We start from the raw sequence: 19320 nt of genomic DNA, 5'->3' as shown, positions 1-19320 counted from the left end.
TTCTTGAGGCTTTTTGTTCCCCATGAGGAATGAGGCATGTACACCAAATTTCAGAAGATTTGGACAAATGGCGTGGAAATTGTATCACTTTTGAATTTTGTTTTTTGGGTGGCCTGTAGGCCACCTATGGGCGTAATGTGGGCCATTCTTGGTTTGGGGGTACCATGGCATGGAGTATCAATGTGCCAATTTAGAAAATTTTTGACCAGTGACTTTTGAGCTATTAGGCTCAAGGAGAAGAAGAATAATAATAATACACACATAATAATAATAATAATAATAATAATAATAATAATAAAACCATCAATATAATAGATTCCTCCTACGGAGGAATCTAATAATAATAATAATAATAATAATAATAATAAAACTATCAATCATAATAGATTCCTCCTCACGGAGGAATCTAATAAAACCATCAATTACAATAGATTCCTCCTACGGAGGAATCTAATAATAATAATAATAATAATAAAACCATCAATTACAATAGATTCCTCCTACGGAGGAATCTAATAAAACCTATCAAATACAATAGATTCCCTCCCACGGAGGAATCTAATAATTAGATTCCTCCGTAAGGAGGGAATCTATTGTATTTGTCGGTTTTATTATTATTATTATTATTATTATTATTATTATTATTATTATTATTATTATTATTCTTCTCTCCTTGAGCCCCAATAGCTCAAAAAAGTCACTGGTCAAAATTTTCTAAATTGGCACATTGATACTCCATGCCAACGGGTACCCCTAAACCAAGAATGGTCAATATTCTACCATAGGTGGCGCTTACAGGCCACGCCCAAAAAACAAAAAATTCAAAGTGATATAATTTCCACCCCATTTGTCCAAATCTTCTGAAACTTTGTAAACATGCCTCATTTCTCATGGGGAACAAAAAGCCTCAAGGACCCATACTTCTGCCATTATGGATTTTCCTGTACAGTGAAAATTTTGGAAAACCTACAAAACTCTTCTTCTCCTGAACCTCAGCTCCAATTGACTTGAATTTGGCACACGTGTGTAGTATGTATGTCTTTCCAAACGCTATTTAGCAAAAAATGAATACAATACAAAATGGCTGAAATGGACGTGGTTTATGTAAATGTACACACAAAAGATGATCAAAATTTTAAAATCCCATTGATTTACAATGGCTGAGCAAAAGTGCTCCTCTACTGGACAAATATGGTCCACATGTAAAATCCCATTCACTTACATTGGCTGAGCAAAGAGGCTCCCTCTACTGGAGTAACTCTGTCTACTACATGCAGCTCTTCTGTAGCAATCTCTAATGAAGCATTTCGGTCTCCTAGTGGGTGGAGCTCCAGACTTAGACTACAGAAGACATTTTAGTGCCTGCACGGAGGTATGTCAAATCAATTGTGTGTCTTAATGCTTTCCAGTTTGAACATTCTGCCGATTTTACACTATTCAACTCAACAAAGGCAAAACAACTCAAATAAATGTTTTCGAAAGCAGTTTGTGTGACACTAGCGAAGCGAGCTGCAAGCTGCCTAACGCTCGCGACGCCGATGAGAGTTCGCTTCCTTCTTATGCTTCAACGGATAATTTCATACACCAAAATACATGATATATTGGGGTGTCTGCTATATCTCAAGTGAACAAACAGTTGATAAAGAAATCGGTATCAATATATTGAATTATGAATTATTGAAGGGTCTAGTGATGCCGCCGTGATGTCCTGTTAGATTTTTTCTATCGAGACAGCGCTAACGTATCAAAACTTCCGAAGTATGATGTTGTTTAATTGTCTCTGACAACACGCAATCCTCGAGGCGTAGATCATTTTTGCTCGCGATCTTCACGGAAGGTTTGTTGGTTGTGTATAATGGTTGCCTGCTTGAACATTCAGCCGATTTTACACTATTCAACTCAACAAAGGCAAAACAACTCAAATAAATGTTTTCGAAAGCAGTTTGTGTGACACAGCGAAGCGAGCCATGCCGCGACTAACGCCGCGACGCCGATGAGAGTTCGCTCACAGCTTCATGCGCTTGAACGGACAATTTCATACACCAAAATACATGATATATTGGGGTGTCTGTTATGTATCAAGTGAACAAACAGTTGATAAAGAAATTGGGTATCAATATATTTAATTATGAATTATTGTGAACAACACGGATGCCGCTGTGGTGTCCTGTTAAGATTTTTCTCTCGAAACAGCTGCTAACAGCTTAAACAAAATACTGCGCTATTTTTGCACATACAGATACATTTAATACATCGCCACAAACTATGAAAGTTGTACTTTTATTTGTTGTAAAATAAAGAAAATAAACCGTGTGCTCTTTGTCTAAGCTTAATATCTTTCTGAAACACGTCACAAAAACTTACACAAACATGAAACATATGTCTAAAGAAAGTAGGGATGGGCTGATCAATCCTAACGTATCAAAACTTCCGAGAATGATGTTGTTTAATTGTCTCTGACAACACGCTAAACCACGAGGCGAGATCATTTTTGCTCGCGATCATCATGAAGGTTTGTCGGTTGTATACAATGTTTGCCTGTTTGAACATTCTAGCCGATTTTACACTATTCAACTCAACAAATGTCAAAACAACTCAAATACATGTTTGCGAAGCTGTTTGTGTGATACAGCGAGCCGCTGCCAGGCCTAACTCACACGACTCGATGTCTTTCGCTGCTGCTTAGCGCCTGAACGGACAATTTCATACAACAGAGTGTCAAAATACATGATATATTGAGGAGTCTGTTATGTCTCAAGTGAACAAACAGTTGAGAAAGAAATCTGAATAATTATATTTTATTCTGGCATTATTCCAGATGACGCCCTGCTATATTTTTCTCTCAAACAGCTGAAACAACTTAAACAAAATACTAAGGCCATTTTTGCCCATACAGAAACATGCAAGACATCATTACTGAACTATGAAATGTGTACTTTTATTTGTGTACACTTACAATAACAACAAAACCTTTGTGCTTTTGTAAAATAAATAAACAGGGTGCTCAGTCTCTGTCTTCGCGATTATTTTTCTGAAACACGCCACAAAATTCAAGTGAACAAAATCAACCATTCACTGTAGTCTGTATTTTATCATCTCACAATGAATACAAATGCAACAAGCATGGCACAAAACGAAAATAATGATACTTCTCAGTTCTCAAAAGATTAAACTGAACTGTGCCTTAAGTATCAGTATCATGCGATAAAAGCCTCTTAAAGAGACAGTAACAATTTAGCCTTCGTCCTGAACATAGACATTCCCAAGTAATTGAGAAGTACAAATGGTATTATTTTAAGTTTTTTTTATTTCTCTTACCTTGTAAAATGCCACGTTTTTGAATGGCATGTAAACACAATCACTCCATTTTTTTCACTGGATCTGTTGCTATTTTAATGATTTAAAAAATCAAAGCACTGACCATTTAAAGTGTGAGCTTGTAGGCTACATTTTGAAATAGTTATAAACAGTCACAGCTATACAGTGTTATTATGTGCCTAGATAGTCTTTCAAATAAAATTGCTTGTGATATGCTTATGTAAATCACACAAAAAAAACAGAAAAAAAATCTTAAGAGAGAAGTGAAAGTGAAAGTAGAGATTTTCAAAGTGATTTTTCATTCAAAGTGATACAATTTCCACGCCATTTGTCTAAATCTTCTGAAACTTGGTGTACATGCCTCATTCCTCATGGGGAACAAAAAGCCTTAAGGACCCATAACTTTCACCATGATGGATTTTCCCAGACGCTGAAAAATTTGCATAAAACCTAAAAATACTCTTTCTTCTCCTGAACCGTGAGCTCCAATTGACTTGAAATTTGGTACACATTTGTAGAATGGACATCCTTGAAAACATTACTTAGGAAAAATGAATGTGATACAAAATGTCTGAAAGGGGCGTGTTTATGTAAATGTCCAAATTTTAACAATATATACCTGTCAATAAATCAAATGTAATTTTGACTGATGGTTTTTCAAACCTAACATGCTTCAAGATGACATCACTCTGAAGTACTCAAGCAAAGAATGGTTGACATCTCGCCTTAGGGGGCTTACAGGCCATGCTCTAAATTCCCATTTTCTGGTCTAAAATGTTCTAATTTGGTACAATGGTACTACAGGCCAACAGGAACCCACAAACCAAGAATGGCCGACATTCGCCACTAGGGGGCTTAAAGGCCACGCTAAAATTCCCGCTTTCTGGTCAAATTATTTTTTAATTTGGTACATTGATACTACAGGCAGACAGGAACCCACAAACCAAGAATGGACAACATTCACCCCTAGGGGCGCTTACAGGCCATGCCAAAATTCCCATTTTCTGGTCAAAAATGTTCTAATTTGGTACACTGATACTACATGCCAACAGGAACCCACAAACCACAAATGGCCAACATTTGCCATTAGGGGCGCTTACAGGTAATTCCAAAAAATCCCATTTTCTGGTCAAACATTTTCTAATTTGGTGTATTGATTCTACAGGCCGACAGGAACCCACAAACCAAGAAAGGCCCACATTCGCCCCTAGGGGCGCTTACAGGCCACCCAAAATTCCCATTTTCTGGTCAAATATTTTCTAATTTTGTACATTTATACTACAGGCCAACAGGAACCCACAAACCAAGAATGACCAACATTTGCCCATAGGTGGCGCTACAGGCCACGCTCCCAAATTTTTTTTTTCAAAATGATATAATATCCACCCCATTTGTCCAATTCTTCTGAAACTTGGTGTACATGCCGCATTTCTCATTGGGAACAAAAAGCCTCAAGGATCCATAAGGTCCGTATGGATTTTCCTGTACATTGAAAATGTTTTGTTTAGGAATCAGACTAACACATGTTTTTTTGAATTCCTTAATTGGGAGGGTTTATCCCCAACCATCTACTGATCAATTTTAAATGATTTGCCATTTTGAGGAGGAATCCGCATTGCTGCTTGCAGCTATATTTTATATTATTATTATTATTACATTTATTATTATTATTTATTTATATTATTGATATATTCTTTATTTTTTCTCACAAGATAGGCAACATAAACTGTGGAATATGTTGTAAACTGTGTTTTCTGCTGGAATTTCTGACATTAATATCTGCTAAAACAGAATTTTCATTTATGTCTGAGCAGTGTGCAAGTAGAACACTGTTATTGTCAAGGTCTCGCTCACCTGCACCGTGTTTCGTGTCGTCTGCACCGTGTTTCGTGTCGTCCGCCCCGTGTCTTCTGTTTCACCCGTCACTAGTCACTTTCCATGTCACGCTCCCTTGTCATCCGCCCCGTGTTTTCTGTTTTACCGTTCACGCTCCCTGTCATGTCTTCCTTTTTGTTCCGCCCGTGTTTCACTGTCTCTGTGAAAACTACACTTCCCTTCTTCCCGTCGTCTCCGGCCCTGTCTGTGTGTTATTGTCCGCACCTGTCTGTCATTTTGTCATTACCGTGTCTCTTTATTTAAACCCCGCTGTTTTCCCTTCCCTTTGTCGTGTGTTGACGTTTCATGTTTTCGCTTATGTCGTTTATGACTCTCTCTCGGTTCGTGTTCCCTGCCAGTTTGTCTGTTCATCGAAGGTTACCCTTCTGTCGTTTCAGGTTTACCCTACCCTCCGCGGATGTGCGTTGCCCAGTCACTTCTGCACCCCTCCTGTTTTCCAGCCTGTACTTTAGTTTCCTTTTCCCATCGTGGACCTTTTACTTTGTTCCTGAGTTTGTTTATTTTTTGTTCTTATCCAATAAAACCGCACTTGGATCCTAACCACTCGTCTGCCTCCTCCTGTCCCACACAATTCATAACAGAACGCACGACCAACTATGGATCCAGCGGTTTTACGAGCCAGATACCACCTGCTCTGCTTGAAACAAGAAGTCCGTCCAATAGAGGACCACGTTCGCGACTTTCTCCGTCTGGCGAACATCACAGACTTCCCGGACTCAGCGTTGGTGGTCTTTTTCAGGGACAACCTGATTGGCTGGCTGAAGGAGCAGCTGCCGCCGGCATCGCGCGGCTGGACACTCCGCGACTTCCTGGAGGTGACCTTACTGTTGTGCAGCTCATCGTTCACTGTGGGCCTTGCTGAGAAGGACCCTACCTCTCCACCCACAGTGGAGACCCTACAGCCGTCCCGGGCTCTCCCTGTCACGCCTGCCCCGGTCTGCGAGCCAGAGCCCACGCCTGCCCCGGTCTGCGAGCCAGAGCCCACGCCTCCCCCGGTCTACGAGCCCTCGTCAGCCACGGTCAGCGAGCCTGAGCCCTCGTCAACCACGGTCAACCAGCCAGTGCCTGTCACCTCAGAGGTCAGTGAGCCAGTGCCTGTCGCCTTGGCCATCAGTGAGCCACTGCCTGTCGCCTCAGAGGTCAGTGAGCCAGTGCCTGTCGCCTCGGCCGTCAGTGAGCAAGTGCCTGTCGCCTCGGCCGTCCAAGAGCCAGCGCCTGTAGCCTCGACCGTCCCTGAGCCAGCGCCAGTAGCCAGGACCGTCCAAAAGCCAGCGCCAGTGGTTGTGCCCGTCTTAGAGCCAGCACCCCACAAGCCCTCCAGGACTCCGCCTCTCGAGCCTCCCAGGACTCCGCCTCTCGAGCCTCCCAGGGCTCCTCCTCTCGAGCCTTCCAGGGCTCTGCCTCTCAAGTCTCTCGAGCTTTCCAGGGCTCCGCCTCTCAAGTCTCTCGAGCCTCCCAGGGCTCCAACTCTCAAGTCTCTCGAGCCTTCCAGGACTCCGCCTCTCAAGTCTCTCGAGCCTCTCGAGCCTTCCAGGGCTCCGCCTCTCAAACCTCTCGAGCCTTCCAGGGCTCCGCCTCTCAAGCCTCCCAGGGCTCCTCCTCCCAAGCCTTCCAGGGCTCCGCCTCTCAAGCCTCTCGAGCCTTCCAGGGCTCCACCTCTCAAGCCTCTCGAGCCTTCCAGGGCTCCACCTCTCAAGTCTCTCGAGCCTCCCAGGGCTCCTCCTCCCGAGCCTTCCAGGGCTCTGCCTCTCAAGCCTCTCGAGCCTTCCAGGGCTCCGCCTCTCAAGTCTCTCGAGCCTCCCAGGGCTCCGCCTCCCGAGCCTCTTACGGCTCCGCCTCCCGTGCCTCCCACGGCTCCGCCTCCCGAGCCTCCTACGGCTCAGCCTCCCACGGCTCCGCCTCCCAAGCCTCCTACGGCTCCGCCTCCTACGGCTCAGCCTCCCACGGCTCCGCCTCCCGAGCCTCCTACGGCTCCGCCTCCTATGGCTCAGCCTCCCGCGGCTCCGCCTCCTGAGCCTCCCGCAGCACTGCCTCCAGAGCCTCCTAGGGCCTCGCCTCTAGAGGCCCCTACGGCACCACCTTCCTCGGCTCTGCCTTCGAAGCCTTCCAGCTCACTGCCTAAAGAGCCTCCTACGGCGCCACCTCCCTTGGCTCCGCCGCTAGAGCCACCCTCGGCTCCGCCTCCGGAGCCTCCCTCAGCCTCACCTCCGATGCCTCCTAGGTCCTTCCCGGCTCTGCCTCTCCCGGCTCGGCCTCCGAAGCCTCCCTCGGCTCCGCCTCCGGCGCCTTCCCCAGCTCCGCCTCCTGAGCCATCCTCGGCGTCGCCCCCTGAGCACTCCTTGGCACCGCCTACCACGGCTCCACCTCCTGAGCCTCCCTCGGCTCCGCCTCCTGAGCCTCCCTCGGCATCGCCCCCTGAGCACTCCTTGGTGCCGCCTCACAAGTCCTCTATGGCTCCGCCTTCGAAGCCCTCCTTGGCCCCGCCTCCTGAGCCTCCCTCGGCTCCACTTCCTGGGCCTGCCTCGGCTCCACTTCATGGGCCTTCTATGCAATCGCCTCCCTCGGCTCCGCCTCCTGAGCCTCCCTCGGCTCCGCCTCCTGAGCCCCCCACGGCCCTGCCTACGCCTCCTTCGGCGCCGCCTCCCAAGTCTTCTACGGCTCCGCCTCCGAAGTCCTCCTTGGCTCCGCCTCACACGGCTCCGCCAGCCTCTGTCCTGCGACCACCTCCCAGGTCCCCTGTACCGGCCCCTGCCCAGAGACCAGCTCCCGGGCCACCCAAACCAGCTCCTGCCCCATGGCCCGCTCCCAGACCTCCTGATCTGAATCTGGTGCTCACCTCGTGGCCAGCTCCCGAGCCCCCCAGGCCTATCCCCGCATTGTGGCCGCCTTCCAGGCCTCCTGAACCTGCCCGGTTGATGCCCCCCAGGCTGCCGGACCCGGTCCCCTTCGCACACCCCCATAGACTGCTTGCCAGACCTCTCGGCCTCCCTGGTCTGCTTGTCTACCCTCTCGACCTCCCTGGTCTGCCTGCCTCCTGTGGACTGCCTAATTGTCCCCTTGGCCTGTCTCAGCACCCCTTGCACCCCCGTGAACTGTCTTTGTGCCCCTTGTTCTCCCCCTGGTCTGTCTGTTTTCCCCCCAGTCTACCCCCTCTCTCCTGGGTTCCTCATTCCTTTTTATTGTTTCTTTTGTTCATTTTAAGACCGTCTGGAATCCGGTCTTTTTGAGGGGGGATTATGTCACGGTCTCGCTCACCTGCACCGTGTTTCGTGTCGTCTGCACCGTGTTTCGTGTCGTCCGCCCCGTGTTTTCTGTTTCACCCGTCACTAGTCACTTTCCATGTCACGCTCCCTTGTCGTCCGCCCCGTGTTTTCTGTTTTATCGTTCACGCTCCCTGTCATGTCTTCCTTGTTGTTCCGCCCGTGTTTCACTGTCTCTGTGAAAACTACACTTCCCTTCTTCCCGTCGTTTCCGGCCCTGTCTGCATGTTATTGTCTGCACCTGTCTGTCATTTTGTCATTACCGTGTCTCTTTATTTAAACCCCGCTGTTTTCCCTTCCCTTTGTCGTGCGTTGACGTTTCATGTTTTCGCTTATGTCGTTTATGACTCTCTCTCTGTTCGTGTTCCCTGCCAGTTTGTCTGTTCGTCCGAGGTTACCCATCTGTCGTTTCAGGTTTACCCTACCCTCCGCGGATGTGCGTTGCCCAGTCACTTCTGCACCCCTCCTGTGTTCCAGCCTGTACTTTAGTTTCCTTTTCCCATCGTGGACCTTTTACTTTGTTCCTGAGTTTGTTTATTTTTTGTTCTTATCCAATAAAACCGCACTTGGATCCTAACCACTCGTCTGCCTCCTCCTGTCCCACACAAGTCATAACAGTTATTCTGGAGGCACGAGGTGTGAAGCAAATGTAAAATGTAAAGCACACTGTGGAGGGCAAGGCGGGGCCGTGATGCTGCACACCCGGCTCCTAATCAGGCTGATCAACCCCAAAAGGGATAAAGGCGACCGGAGGCGGCAGTTCGACAGAGAGAGTGTTACGGGCAGATGCCCTGTATGTGTTTATGTTTGTGTCTTTTTGTTTTAGTTTATTATTAAACTATTATTTATATTGTCAAGCCGGTTCTTGCCTCCTCCTTTACCATTTACCTTGTTACACACACATTTTGCAATGAATATTAAATACAAATACGAATATTAAAAGAAATGAGCATCAATTAATATAGCCTACAAACTTAAAGCACTATAAATATCTATCAGAAAGTTTTATGATACATTCGAGGCTTATTTTTTGTTCACATATTTTTATGGAGGACATAGTTAGTTAAATTACATGTGCAGAATTGGAGAAATGCAGTGGAATTAATTGCAAAATTAAGCCTCTATATATTTCTAAAAAATATATATTTTTTTTTTGCAATCCTCTGTGTATTCTGGATAATCTGAATAGATTTACACTATATGAAGTATTTAAACATCTATGGAGCATTTAAACATTTTTTAAATAAAGGATTAACCAGATAATTACCTTAATCGATAATGTGTATATAAATGTGATCAATTTACAGTCAAGCTCAGCTACAAAAACATTACTTCTCTGGTCAGGAATTCAAAAGCACTCAGGTTGGTTTATAAATCCTTACATGTGAATTGTGTGAAAAATTTGGAGTTAATGTGTTACAGATCAGACATTTCAAGAAGTGGAAAATATGTATGATATAGTTAATACTCTTGAGTCTTGACAAGCTTAGATTTCTATGATGCTCATAATTAACGGAGATTGTCAGCAAACGACAGACAGTCGAGAATGTGGCCATCCATTCTGAACTTGAAATCACATCTTATGCATTTACATTCACACGTTTACACTGAATTCATTATTTGTTTTGATGTCGTTATTTGTGCCTTTCCGAATAAGGTATTCGGCTTCGGGCATATCACTGAGCCACATTATTTTATGAATCAAGGGGCAGGAGATGTGTAAAACTTGCACAAAATCAGCAGGGCTTTATGTGCAGTTCTGTGGGTGCAGATTTTATGTGAGCCTGCTAATGACTCTTGATGGTACTGAGATGGTGCTCTTGTTTAACAGTGAATAGAGTTCGACTTAGTGGGAAATTAGAGCAGTAGTGGACAGCATGGAAAAAAACAATGTAAAACCAGCAGCGAACCACTGATTAAAACAGGAGTAGTTACTTTGCAGCTACTTATTGTAAGAAAGCTTGAGGAATACAATGATCACCTTGGTAACCACTTGCATCTGAAGGAGCAGCAAATTTGCCTCTTTATGATTCAACCACAATGACAACGACATCTCACATTGTGAAGTCCTGGTCAATGAACAAGGTTCTATTACCTCTTTTTTTTTATAACAAAATGTTTTGCATGCCCTTTACATATAGAATAAGCTTAAATTCCAGAGTTTCTATGAATTGTGTTAGCTGTAAGCTCTCTGTAATCATCTCTTTTCTACTCAGTAGTCAAGGTGCATCAGGCTGGTGAGACCGACAGGTTATGTAAGCATTTGGTTGTCTTCACTCAATCTACAGTTAAGGGACCTTGGCAGCCAGCAACTTTAACAAAAACAAGCTGGCAGCACAGCAAATAGAACTAGTTTTCCCCAAACAAAATATGCTATGGCCTCTGTCCAGGTCTACACAGTTCTCTTCTGAAAACAGTCTAACTCAGTTTTCTCACTTTCATCACCAGAGAGACCAAAATAATCTGTATGAAAAAAAAAATATTACAGTCAAAACAATCTAAAGAAGGTGAACAGGGACCAGCCTAAGTCTGTTTAGAGTTCGATGTTTATGGCTTGTTTCAAGGTGTTTACATCAGGTCATCTAGATAAAATAAAGCTAAAATCTATTTTCATATAATATAAAATCCATAAAAGCATCATAAAAGTAGTTTGTCTGACTCGTGCAATATACTCCAATTCTTCTGAAGCCATATGATAGTTTTGTGTGAGGAACAGAAATTTAGGTCATTATTCACTGAAACACGGCAACACTTTTGATATGATATTATGTGGTGCCATACAGGTATCACAGCAGTTGTGCAAAAAGCAAAATGAATTTACTCATTTAATGAGTTAATGGTCTATCGAGTTTTTAATCAACAAAACCTACCTACCACCCTACCCTAAACCTTCAAACTAAACCTAAACCTAAATGATAGTGTCATAAAAGCAAAATGTGGGATGAAAAATACAATTGCTGGAGCAATATGTCATTTTGTGGTGCTTCTATTACACTTTCATCTTATGTGTCAACTCTTTCACAGTGCTCTTCAGGACATATACCCTGTCCATTGCATCACAAGTACAACCCTCTATCAATTGAGATACTGCAAAATTTGATCACGCTAAAACAAACTTGTAAATGTAGTTGGTTATGTAATGCAAATGTTAAAATATATTGCATTGCAAGTCATGCATTATAGTAAAAGTGTTAAGATGTCATAATTGTATGAGGAACATGGAGAAAACTGCTGTAGTAATCAACAGTTTTACTGGTGATCTGTGTGAAAGGGATCATAAATAATTTTTGTTGAGACACCTCTAGAGATTAATACAACAGCAATGTGCTGCAATACATAGAAGGTGTCATGACAAATTTCTTTTACAAAAATGAACAGTAGGCATAGTAATGTAATTTTATGAAAGCAGGTTGTGTTTTACAATTGTGGTAATCCTTCACTTTCATGGTATGGAACGAGCAGCTTGGATATTCTGCTAAAAATAACTCCTTTTGTGTTCCACAGTAGAAGAAAAAAAATCATTAAGGTTTCAAATTACACAATGGGGAGTAAATACTTATAGAATTTGAATTTGAACTACCTCTTTAACTAGACACAAAAACCTGGAACTCATTTTGAAATTTCTCCACTAAAAAGACCCTCCTTGAGGAAAATTCTAAACCTTGAAGCTCCATTATTGAACACAAGACACGGTCACAGCTGCAGGCAGACTCTGAATCTAGACTTTGATGATCACGACTGCTTACTTCTAAACTGTTCTGTCTACCTACATTTCATATCTTACCAGAGATTATTAACTGCTCAAAGAGGACTTACAGACATTAAATACTTTTCTGTTAAGATGCATTGAAATGATTTGTATTGTGAAAAGTGCTATACAAATAAAAATGACTTGACTTGATTATTAGAAAACCTGCACAGGCAATGTCTATTGCAAAACTTTCTCAAGATGGATTGACTGTAATCACATACAATAACTGGAAGCACATAACGCAGCCATACTTCTTGTGTTAGTCTTGGGAATAGATATATAAACAACCAGAGAAGAATCTGAAGTGTAAATCATTCTGCAACCAGCAAGGTAATTCAATTACAAAATGAAGCGGTGAAATCAAGAACTCGCTAAGAGGCGGAAGCTTCTCTCTTGATCAACGAAAATTGCTGTGTCGACCTCTACCTGTCTTACAGCTTCTGGAAGTCTTAATGCGAGTGAGCATGAAGCTGGGAGAAAAATCAACTTTCATACAGATTATGTTTAGAAAGGTGGGATATTTATAAAGAGCTTTGGTACTTTAGAATGTTTAGCATTGGGGAAAAACTAGTTAGACCTAATCAAATAACTCCAGCTCACTTGAAAACGTAATATCCACCATTTGCATATTGCTCACATCTGCAAAAGCAAAAATGCCGTTGGCAAGAAGGTCTTTGCCACACCAAAAATAGGTGAAAATACTGCTTTCGTAATATTCTCTACAGTGGAGTGTGATTTTATTGTGAATAACATAATCATTTTCACTCTGCAGATAGTTCCGGCGCAGATGTTTCAACAGCCCTGCAGCCTAAGGGAGACGATGAATAGCACGAAGCCTGCTGTTTTCCAGAGCGCTCACACAGCATGCACTGCCGAATGAGCCCATTTGTATGAGGGGAGACTATGCATTCTACTCTATACAGTCTGTGTATAGAGAGAAACTATACACTACATTGTACACAAAATTTCAGTATAAAATAATTTTGCCCTATGTAAAATGTATTTCATGTTAAGACAATGTAACCACGTATAGTTATAGAGGAGTTATGAAATTCCTTACTGTTCCAACACAGTGTCCCAGGAGAGTACAATACACAGACAGAATGATAAAGGGCAGATATGATCATAAATGAAAAACTAAAGGGTTTCTAACCTGTATTGAGCTTGGAAGTGCTCTTGTACAAAACTGTGTCGGGTTCCAGGCTGCTGTGAGCTTGCTGGGCCAGAACAAAAACTCTCCTCATCTCCCACAAGACCCTAAGAGGAGCAAAAGAGAAAGAATGAATGGAAAAAAATATATGTTCAGCAGGTTTTTAGATACTGTTTGCGATGTGTTGCTATAGTTTACACAGGATAGATTAGACAGAGGTATATATGACATATGATTAAAGCGCAACATTGACTGTTTAAAATTTTGCAAAAACAATCTTAGTAAAAAACTAAACATTTTGGAATTTACAAAACCTAAACTATTGTATGACATATAACAAACAGAAATAGCAAAAATGCTTATTTTTTATTTGTACTAATTTTATCGCTAGACTGTGGAGACTGTGGAGATTCTGACACAAAATGCATCAACATTCATAGAATTCACATGCATTATAATACAGAAGGCTGAGTTTAGGCTTTAGCAGTTTGTCTACTGGATGATTTGGCCTAGATTTCTTTGGAATTTGTATCTAAACTTTTCCTTTTCTCCTCTTATATGCAAATTTCAGCCCTTGGATACTTGGTTGATGTTTTTAGCACTTTTACTGAGGCAATAAATAAATAAATAAATAAATAAATAAATAAATAAAGTCCTGTCAGTTTATGACATCATCCTCTCACATTTTGTGATGTGCAGCTGTATGACTGCACACAGGAGCCTGACGTCTAACAAAGGATGAATCAATTGTTGTATTTCTCATTTGTAAATCGCTTTGGATAGGAACATCTGATAAAGCATACATTTAAATGTAACAAAGGAAGAAACCTACACTTAGTGGTGCAAAGTTTTCAGTGTGTCATTGCCAGTGCTTGGTAGTAATGGATTACATGTATTATAGATTTTGAAATGAGATTACAAAAATTAAGGATTAAATTATATTTTAAAATACTCATAATCCGATTACAGTTACTTATTCATAGATTACATGATTACATATTAATCAGGCAAAGGCAGTAAAATCGTTTTATAATTTATTGATTCCTTTTTTTTTTATATTTAATTTTTTTAATTCTAAATCGGCCTACAGCTGATATAAATTCAGTAAGTCTTTGAGAATGTCAAATGGAGGGGTGGGGGGTGGAATTACTGAACCAGCTGCATTTATGCAGTGAACTTAATTTTAACTTCACAAATTGCATTTGTGCTCAGCTTCAAAAATGTACATGAATGTGCTTTTGTGACAACTTTTTTTTTTTGTTATGTTATGTTGATTAACATAAATAACTGGTCTGACCTGTTACCACACATGGATGACATTTGTAACACCAAAATTGCCATCCAGTGCAAAATGTCTTTTTATTTCACTCTGAAACATACAAATGAACTGAATTCTTTTTCATGCATTTAAGCAACATTTTCAAAATGGTACAAGTTTGTCCTACTCAAATGCATGTGACATCAAATAAACAAGAATTAGTTCAGAATTAATAAAAAGTAATCCAAAAGCAATCAGATGAGATAACTTTAAGAATGTAATCTAGGAAATTATGTTACTGACTACAATTTTAGTAATGTAATTTCTAATCAGTACCAGATTACAAATCAGAAGTTATCTATCCAGCACTGGCCATTGCATAACATTGAAAACTAACATAAATTTGTTTTGGTTTTGTCCTCATTTAACTTTGTTTACCTTGCATACAGATATCATTTATACAACTACAGAATCACAGTGCTATTTAAAATGTTTTAAATATCCCTGCAGTAATGGAAAATTGCTTGCTCAAATCTGTTTACCACAGCCATGGCAACTCCCACAATGCCTAAACCTAAATTTAACACTAAAGTTTAACATCACACTACTCATAGTACTCAGTAATTCAAAGCAGTTGGCTGTATTATTAAAGGAATAGTTCACCCCAAAATGAAAATTCTCTCATCATTTATGCCTATTCAACCTCAGGCCATCCCAGATACGTATTCCTTTCTTTCTTCTGTAGAACAAATATTTTTTTATAGAATATCTCCATAGAGCAAATAAATGCAGCTTTTAAGTAACCAATACAACTCCAGTGGTTAAATCCAAGAAGCGATATCATGGTGTGGGTGAGTGTGGCAGGGTGAGCAAGAGACAGACAAAGTGGACGTGGCGTTCCCCTTCTGTCGCTCTCTCCACGTTGTGTCAGAGAAGTGACACTAGGGGTCTCTCTTGAGCGCCAATATCCACCTCTGACCTATGAAAAAAGGCCAATAAGAAGTTGGCAGCCGGTATTTGCATATCCCGCTCCCGGACATACGGGTATTTAAGCGGCGCAAATACGGGAGATCATTCAGAAAATCTCTTCGGAGCCGATGGTCGTGTCTGCAATTGCTGCTTGTTACACACCGAGTTCCTGTCATTCCTCTGCTGCATGCTGTTGGATTCTTCGGCACACAACAGCGGCTTTCTCCTGTTTGCACGGCTGTGCATTCCTGCCCCTGGGCGCTTCGACAGTTGCAGATTAAAAGAACTCTCACGAGTCCTTTTTTCATAAAAGAGTGATTTTATTTAAAAGAGTAATTTCCTCTAAAAGAGCAAAACACAGCGGCGTTGAACGTCCTTTTAAGGATGCATTATAAAGATGACTTTCCGCCCCTGTGTTGTTCCTGGATGCGGTAGAGTGCTCTCCGTTTCAGATGGCCACAGGCGTTGTCTCGTGTGTCTGGGTAGCGATCACACCGAGGCTGCGTTTGTGGATGGTTCATGTTCTCACTGCGAGAACATGACCATGACAACGCTGCGGTCGTGGCTCGCTTACAACCGTAAGCAAGCCACTCCAGCCGCCCCCCGCGTTGCTCCTTCTTCCCACGGGATTGAGGATGATGCGGTTGGCGATGGAGGCGATTTGAGGATGGCAGTGGGTGCAGCTCCGCTGGGTACGCCCCCTCGGACCACCTGCACCCCGGCATGCTCGTTGACTCCCGTCCGTGCTCGAGGCAACGGCGACTCGCCTTACAGCCAGTCCGCCTACCCTCCTGACACCAAAGCAGATGAGCTCGCCGCAGCATCGGAGGGCACGGTATCTGATGCTGAGGACTCCACTGGGCTGCCGCTTTCGGGCCTGCACGGCCAGGCTGAGGCCGACGCACAGATGACCGACATGGTTTCCCGGGCAGCCACTAGTGTGTGCTTGGATTGGAACCCTCCATCCTCCCCACAGCCATCACGGCTGGACGACTGGTTCCTGGGGTCTGGACGCCGCTCACAGCCTCGTCCCACCCCAGTCCCGTTCTTCCCGGAAGTGCATGATGAGCTGATGTCTTCGTGGAGAGCACCCCTCTCCACTCGTCACACTGCCACCTGCTCATCTGCCCTCGCCACCCTCGACGGCGGGTGCACGGCGATTCCCCAGGTGGAAAGGGCAGTTGCGCTCCACTTATGCCCCGGAAGCCCTACCACCTTGCGGGGCCGCCCTGTACTCCCTTCCCGGACCTGTAGAGCAACATCCTTGCTGACCGCAAAGGCCTACATTATAAACAGCAACTTAAACAACACACGCACTCTTTTTGCGACTGTAGAGAGACTGACAAACCCCCCAAGCCAGATTCCCAGTGAATTGCTCTCAGACAGCAAGTGCAATGAGTTTGCTTCTTTCTTCTCTGAAAAAATCAATAATATCAGAAAGATGATCAGCACATCCTTGAGTTGTGCTGGGGTCAAACAAATCAAACCACAACCTGAGAAAGTAGTTACTATGTCTGATTTCATAGAAATTGATGGCAAAATTTTGGAAGAAACCGTACAGCACCTTAAAACATCAACCTGCGCCCTTGATGCACTTCCCACATCTTTTTTCAAAAGTGTGTTCAACTGTTTAGAAGCAGATCTCCTAGAAGAGATAAACTCTTCACTTCTCTCTGGGAGTTTTCCAAACTCCCTGAAAACTGCAGTTGTCAAGCCCCTCTTGAAAAATAGCAATCTGGATAAGACCATATTAAGCAAATATAGACCGATCTCAAATCTTCCTTTCATAGGCAAGATCATTGAAAAAGTTGTCTTCAATCAGCTGAACAAATTCTTGAACTCAAATGGATACTTTTCAATCTGGTTTCCGATCGCATCACAGCACAGAGACAGCGCTCATAAAGATAATAAACGATATTCGCTTAAATACTGATACAGGCAAATTATCAGTACTGGTACTACTCGACCTCAGTGCTGCATTTGACACTGTTGATCACAACATACTTCTTGACAGGCTGGAAAACTGGGTGGGGCTTTCTGGGATGGTCCTAAAATGGTTCAGGTCATACTTAGAAGGGAGAGGTTATAATGTGAGTATAGGAGACCATAGGTCTGAGTGGACGTCCATGACATGCGGAGTCCCTCAAGGCTCAATTCTTGCGCCACTCCTGTTCAACCTGTATATGCTCCCAATGAGCCAAATAATGAGAAAGAACCAAATTGCTTACCAAAGCTATGCAGACGACACACAGATCTACTTAGCCCTTTCACCTCACGATTACAGCCCCATTGACTCCCTGTGCCAATGCATTGATGAAGTTAACAGTTGGATGTGCCAAAACTTTCTTCAGTTAAACAAAGACAAAACTGAAGTCATTGTGTTTGGAAACAAAGATGACGTTCTCAAGGTGAATGCATACCTTGACGCTAGGGGTCAAACAACTAAAAATCAAGTCAGGAATCTTGGTGTGTCTCTACAGTCAGACCTTAGTTTCAGTAGTCATGTCAAAGCAATAACTAAATCAGCATACTATCATCTGAAAAATATTGCAAGAATTAGATGCTTTGTTTCCAGTCAAGACCTAGAGAAACTTGTGCATGCTTTCATCACCAGCAGGGTGAATTATTGTAATGGACTCCTCACTGGCCTTCCCAAAAAGACCATAAGACAGTTGCAGCTCACACAGAACGCTGCTGCCAGGATTCTGAGCAGAACCAGAAAATATGAACATATCACACCAGTCCTCAGGTCTTTACACTGGCTCCCAGTTACATTTAGGATTGATTTTAAAGTATTATTACTGGTATATAAATCACTCAATGGGCTAGGACCTCAATTTATTGCAGATATGCTCACTGAATATAAACCCAACAGATCACTCAGATCATTAGGATCACATCAGCTAGAAATACCAAGGGTTCACTCTAAGCAAGGAGAGTCTGCTTTTAGCTTTTATACCAGCTGCAGCTGGAACCAGCTTCCAGAAGAGATCAGATGTGCTCCTACAGTAGTCACATTCAAATCCAGACTCAAAACACATCTGTTTAGCTGTGCATTTACTGAATGAGCACTGTGCCACTGTGTGTCCGACTGTTTGTACTGTATTTTATTTTATACTAAACTGTTTCAATTATTCTTATTTTTTTATTCTTATTTTAATCTCTTCTATGTAAAGCACTTTGAATTACCATTGTGTATGAAATGTGCTATATAAATAAACTTGCCTTGCCTTGCCTTGCCTTACAGCGCCACTGGACTCGCCGCTTCCGCCCTGCATGCCATGGCTCTCCTGCAGGTCCATCAAGCCAAGGCACTGAGAAACATGCACGGGGTGGCCCTGATCCCGACACGCTGCAGGAACTGCGCTCAGCGACCAACCTCGCCCTGAGAGCACAGCGCAGGTGCTCGGGCAGGCGATGGCCACGCTTGTGGTCCAGGAGCGTCAACAATGGCTGAACATGGTCGAGATGCGTGAAGCAGACAAGACTCGCTTCCTCAACGCTCCTGTCTCCAGTTTGGCCTCTTCGGCGACACCGTCGAGGACTTTGCCCAGCAGTTCTCCACGGTGAAGAAACAGACAGAGGCCATCTCTCACATCATGCCTCGCCGCAAACCTGCCGCCACAGCTCATGCCCCGTCTGTTCGCCGAGGACGTCCTCCCACGGGAAGCGCACGCCCCCTGTCTCACGGACCCCCTCGAGGACCCGGAAGGCTCCC

At 43.3% G+C, this 19320-nt stretch overlaps 1 protein-coding gene across 1 annotated transcript; it reads left to right on the top strand.

Annotated features, from left to right (window-relative positions):
- The first annotated feature begins 6959 nt into the window (after window positions 1-6959).
- On the top strand, window positions 6960-13105 carry LOC127637235 (uncharacterized). The gene is made up of 2 exons (XM_052118192.1): window positions 6960-8153; window positions 12998-13105. The coding sequence occupies exons 1-2, from the start codon at window positions 7197-7199 to the stop codon at window positions 13103-13105; spliced, it is 1065 nt and encodes a 354-aa protein (XP_051974152.1). The 5' UTR covers window positions 6960-7196.
- Window positions 13106-19320: the final 6215 nt, after the last annotated feature.

Source organism: Xyrauchen texanus, chromosome 45, assembly GCF_025860055.1.
Source record: "Xyrauchen texanus isolate HMW12.3.18 chromosome 45, RBS_HiC_50CHRs, whole genome shotgun sequence".
Lineage (NCBI taxonomy): Eukaryota > Metazoa > Chordata > Actinopteri > Cypriniformes > Catostomidae > Xyrauchen > Xyrauchen texanus.
This window is presented reverse-complemented; position numbering and strand designations above follow the sequence as displayed.

Bases quoted from the DNA above. Each gene is read 5' to 3' on its own strand.
- LOC127637235 (XM_052118192.1), top strand. From the start codon at position 7,197: ATGGCTCAGCCTCCCGCGGCTCCGCCTCCTGAGCCTCCCGCAGCACTG. The intron at 8,154-12,997 runs GTCCCCTTCGCA...TTCACTCTGCAG, and splicing joins CCCCCAGGCTGCCGGACCCG to ATAGTTCCGGCGCAGATGTT.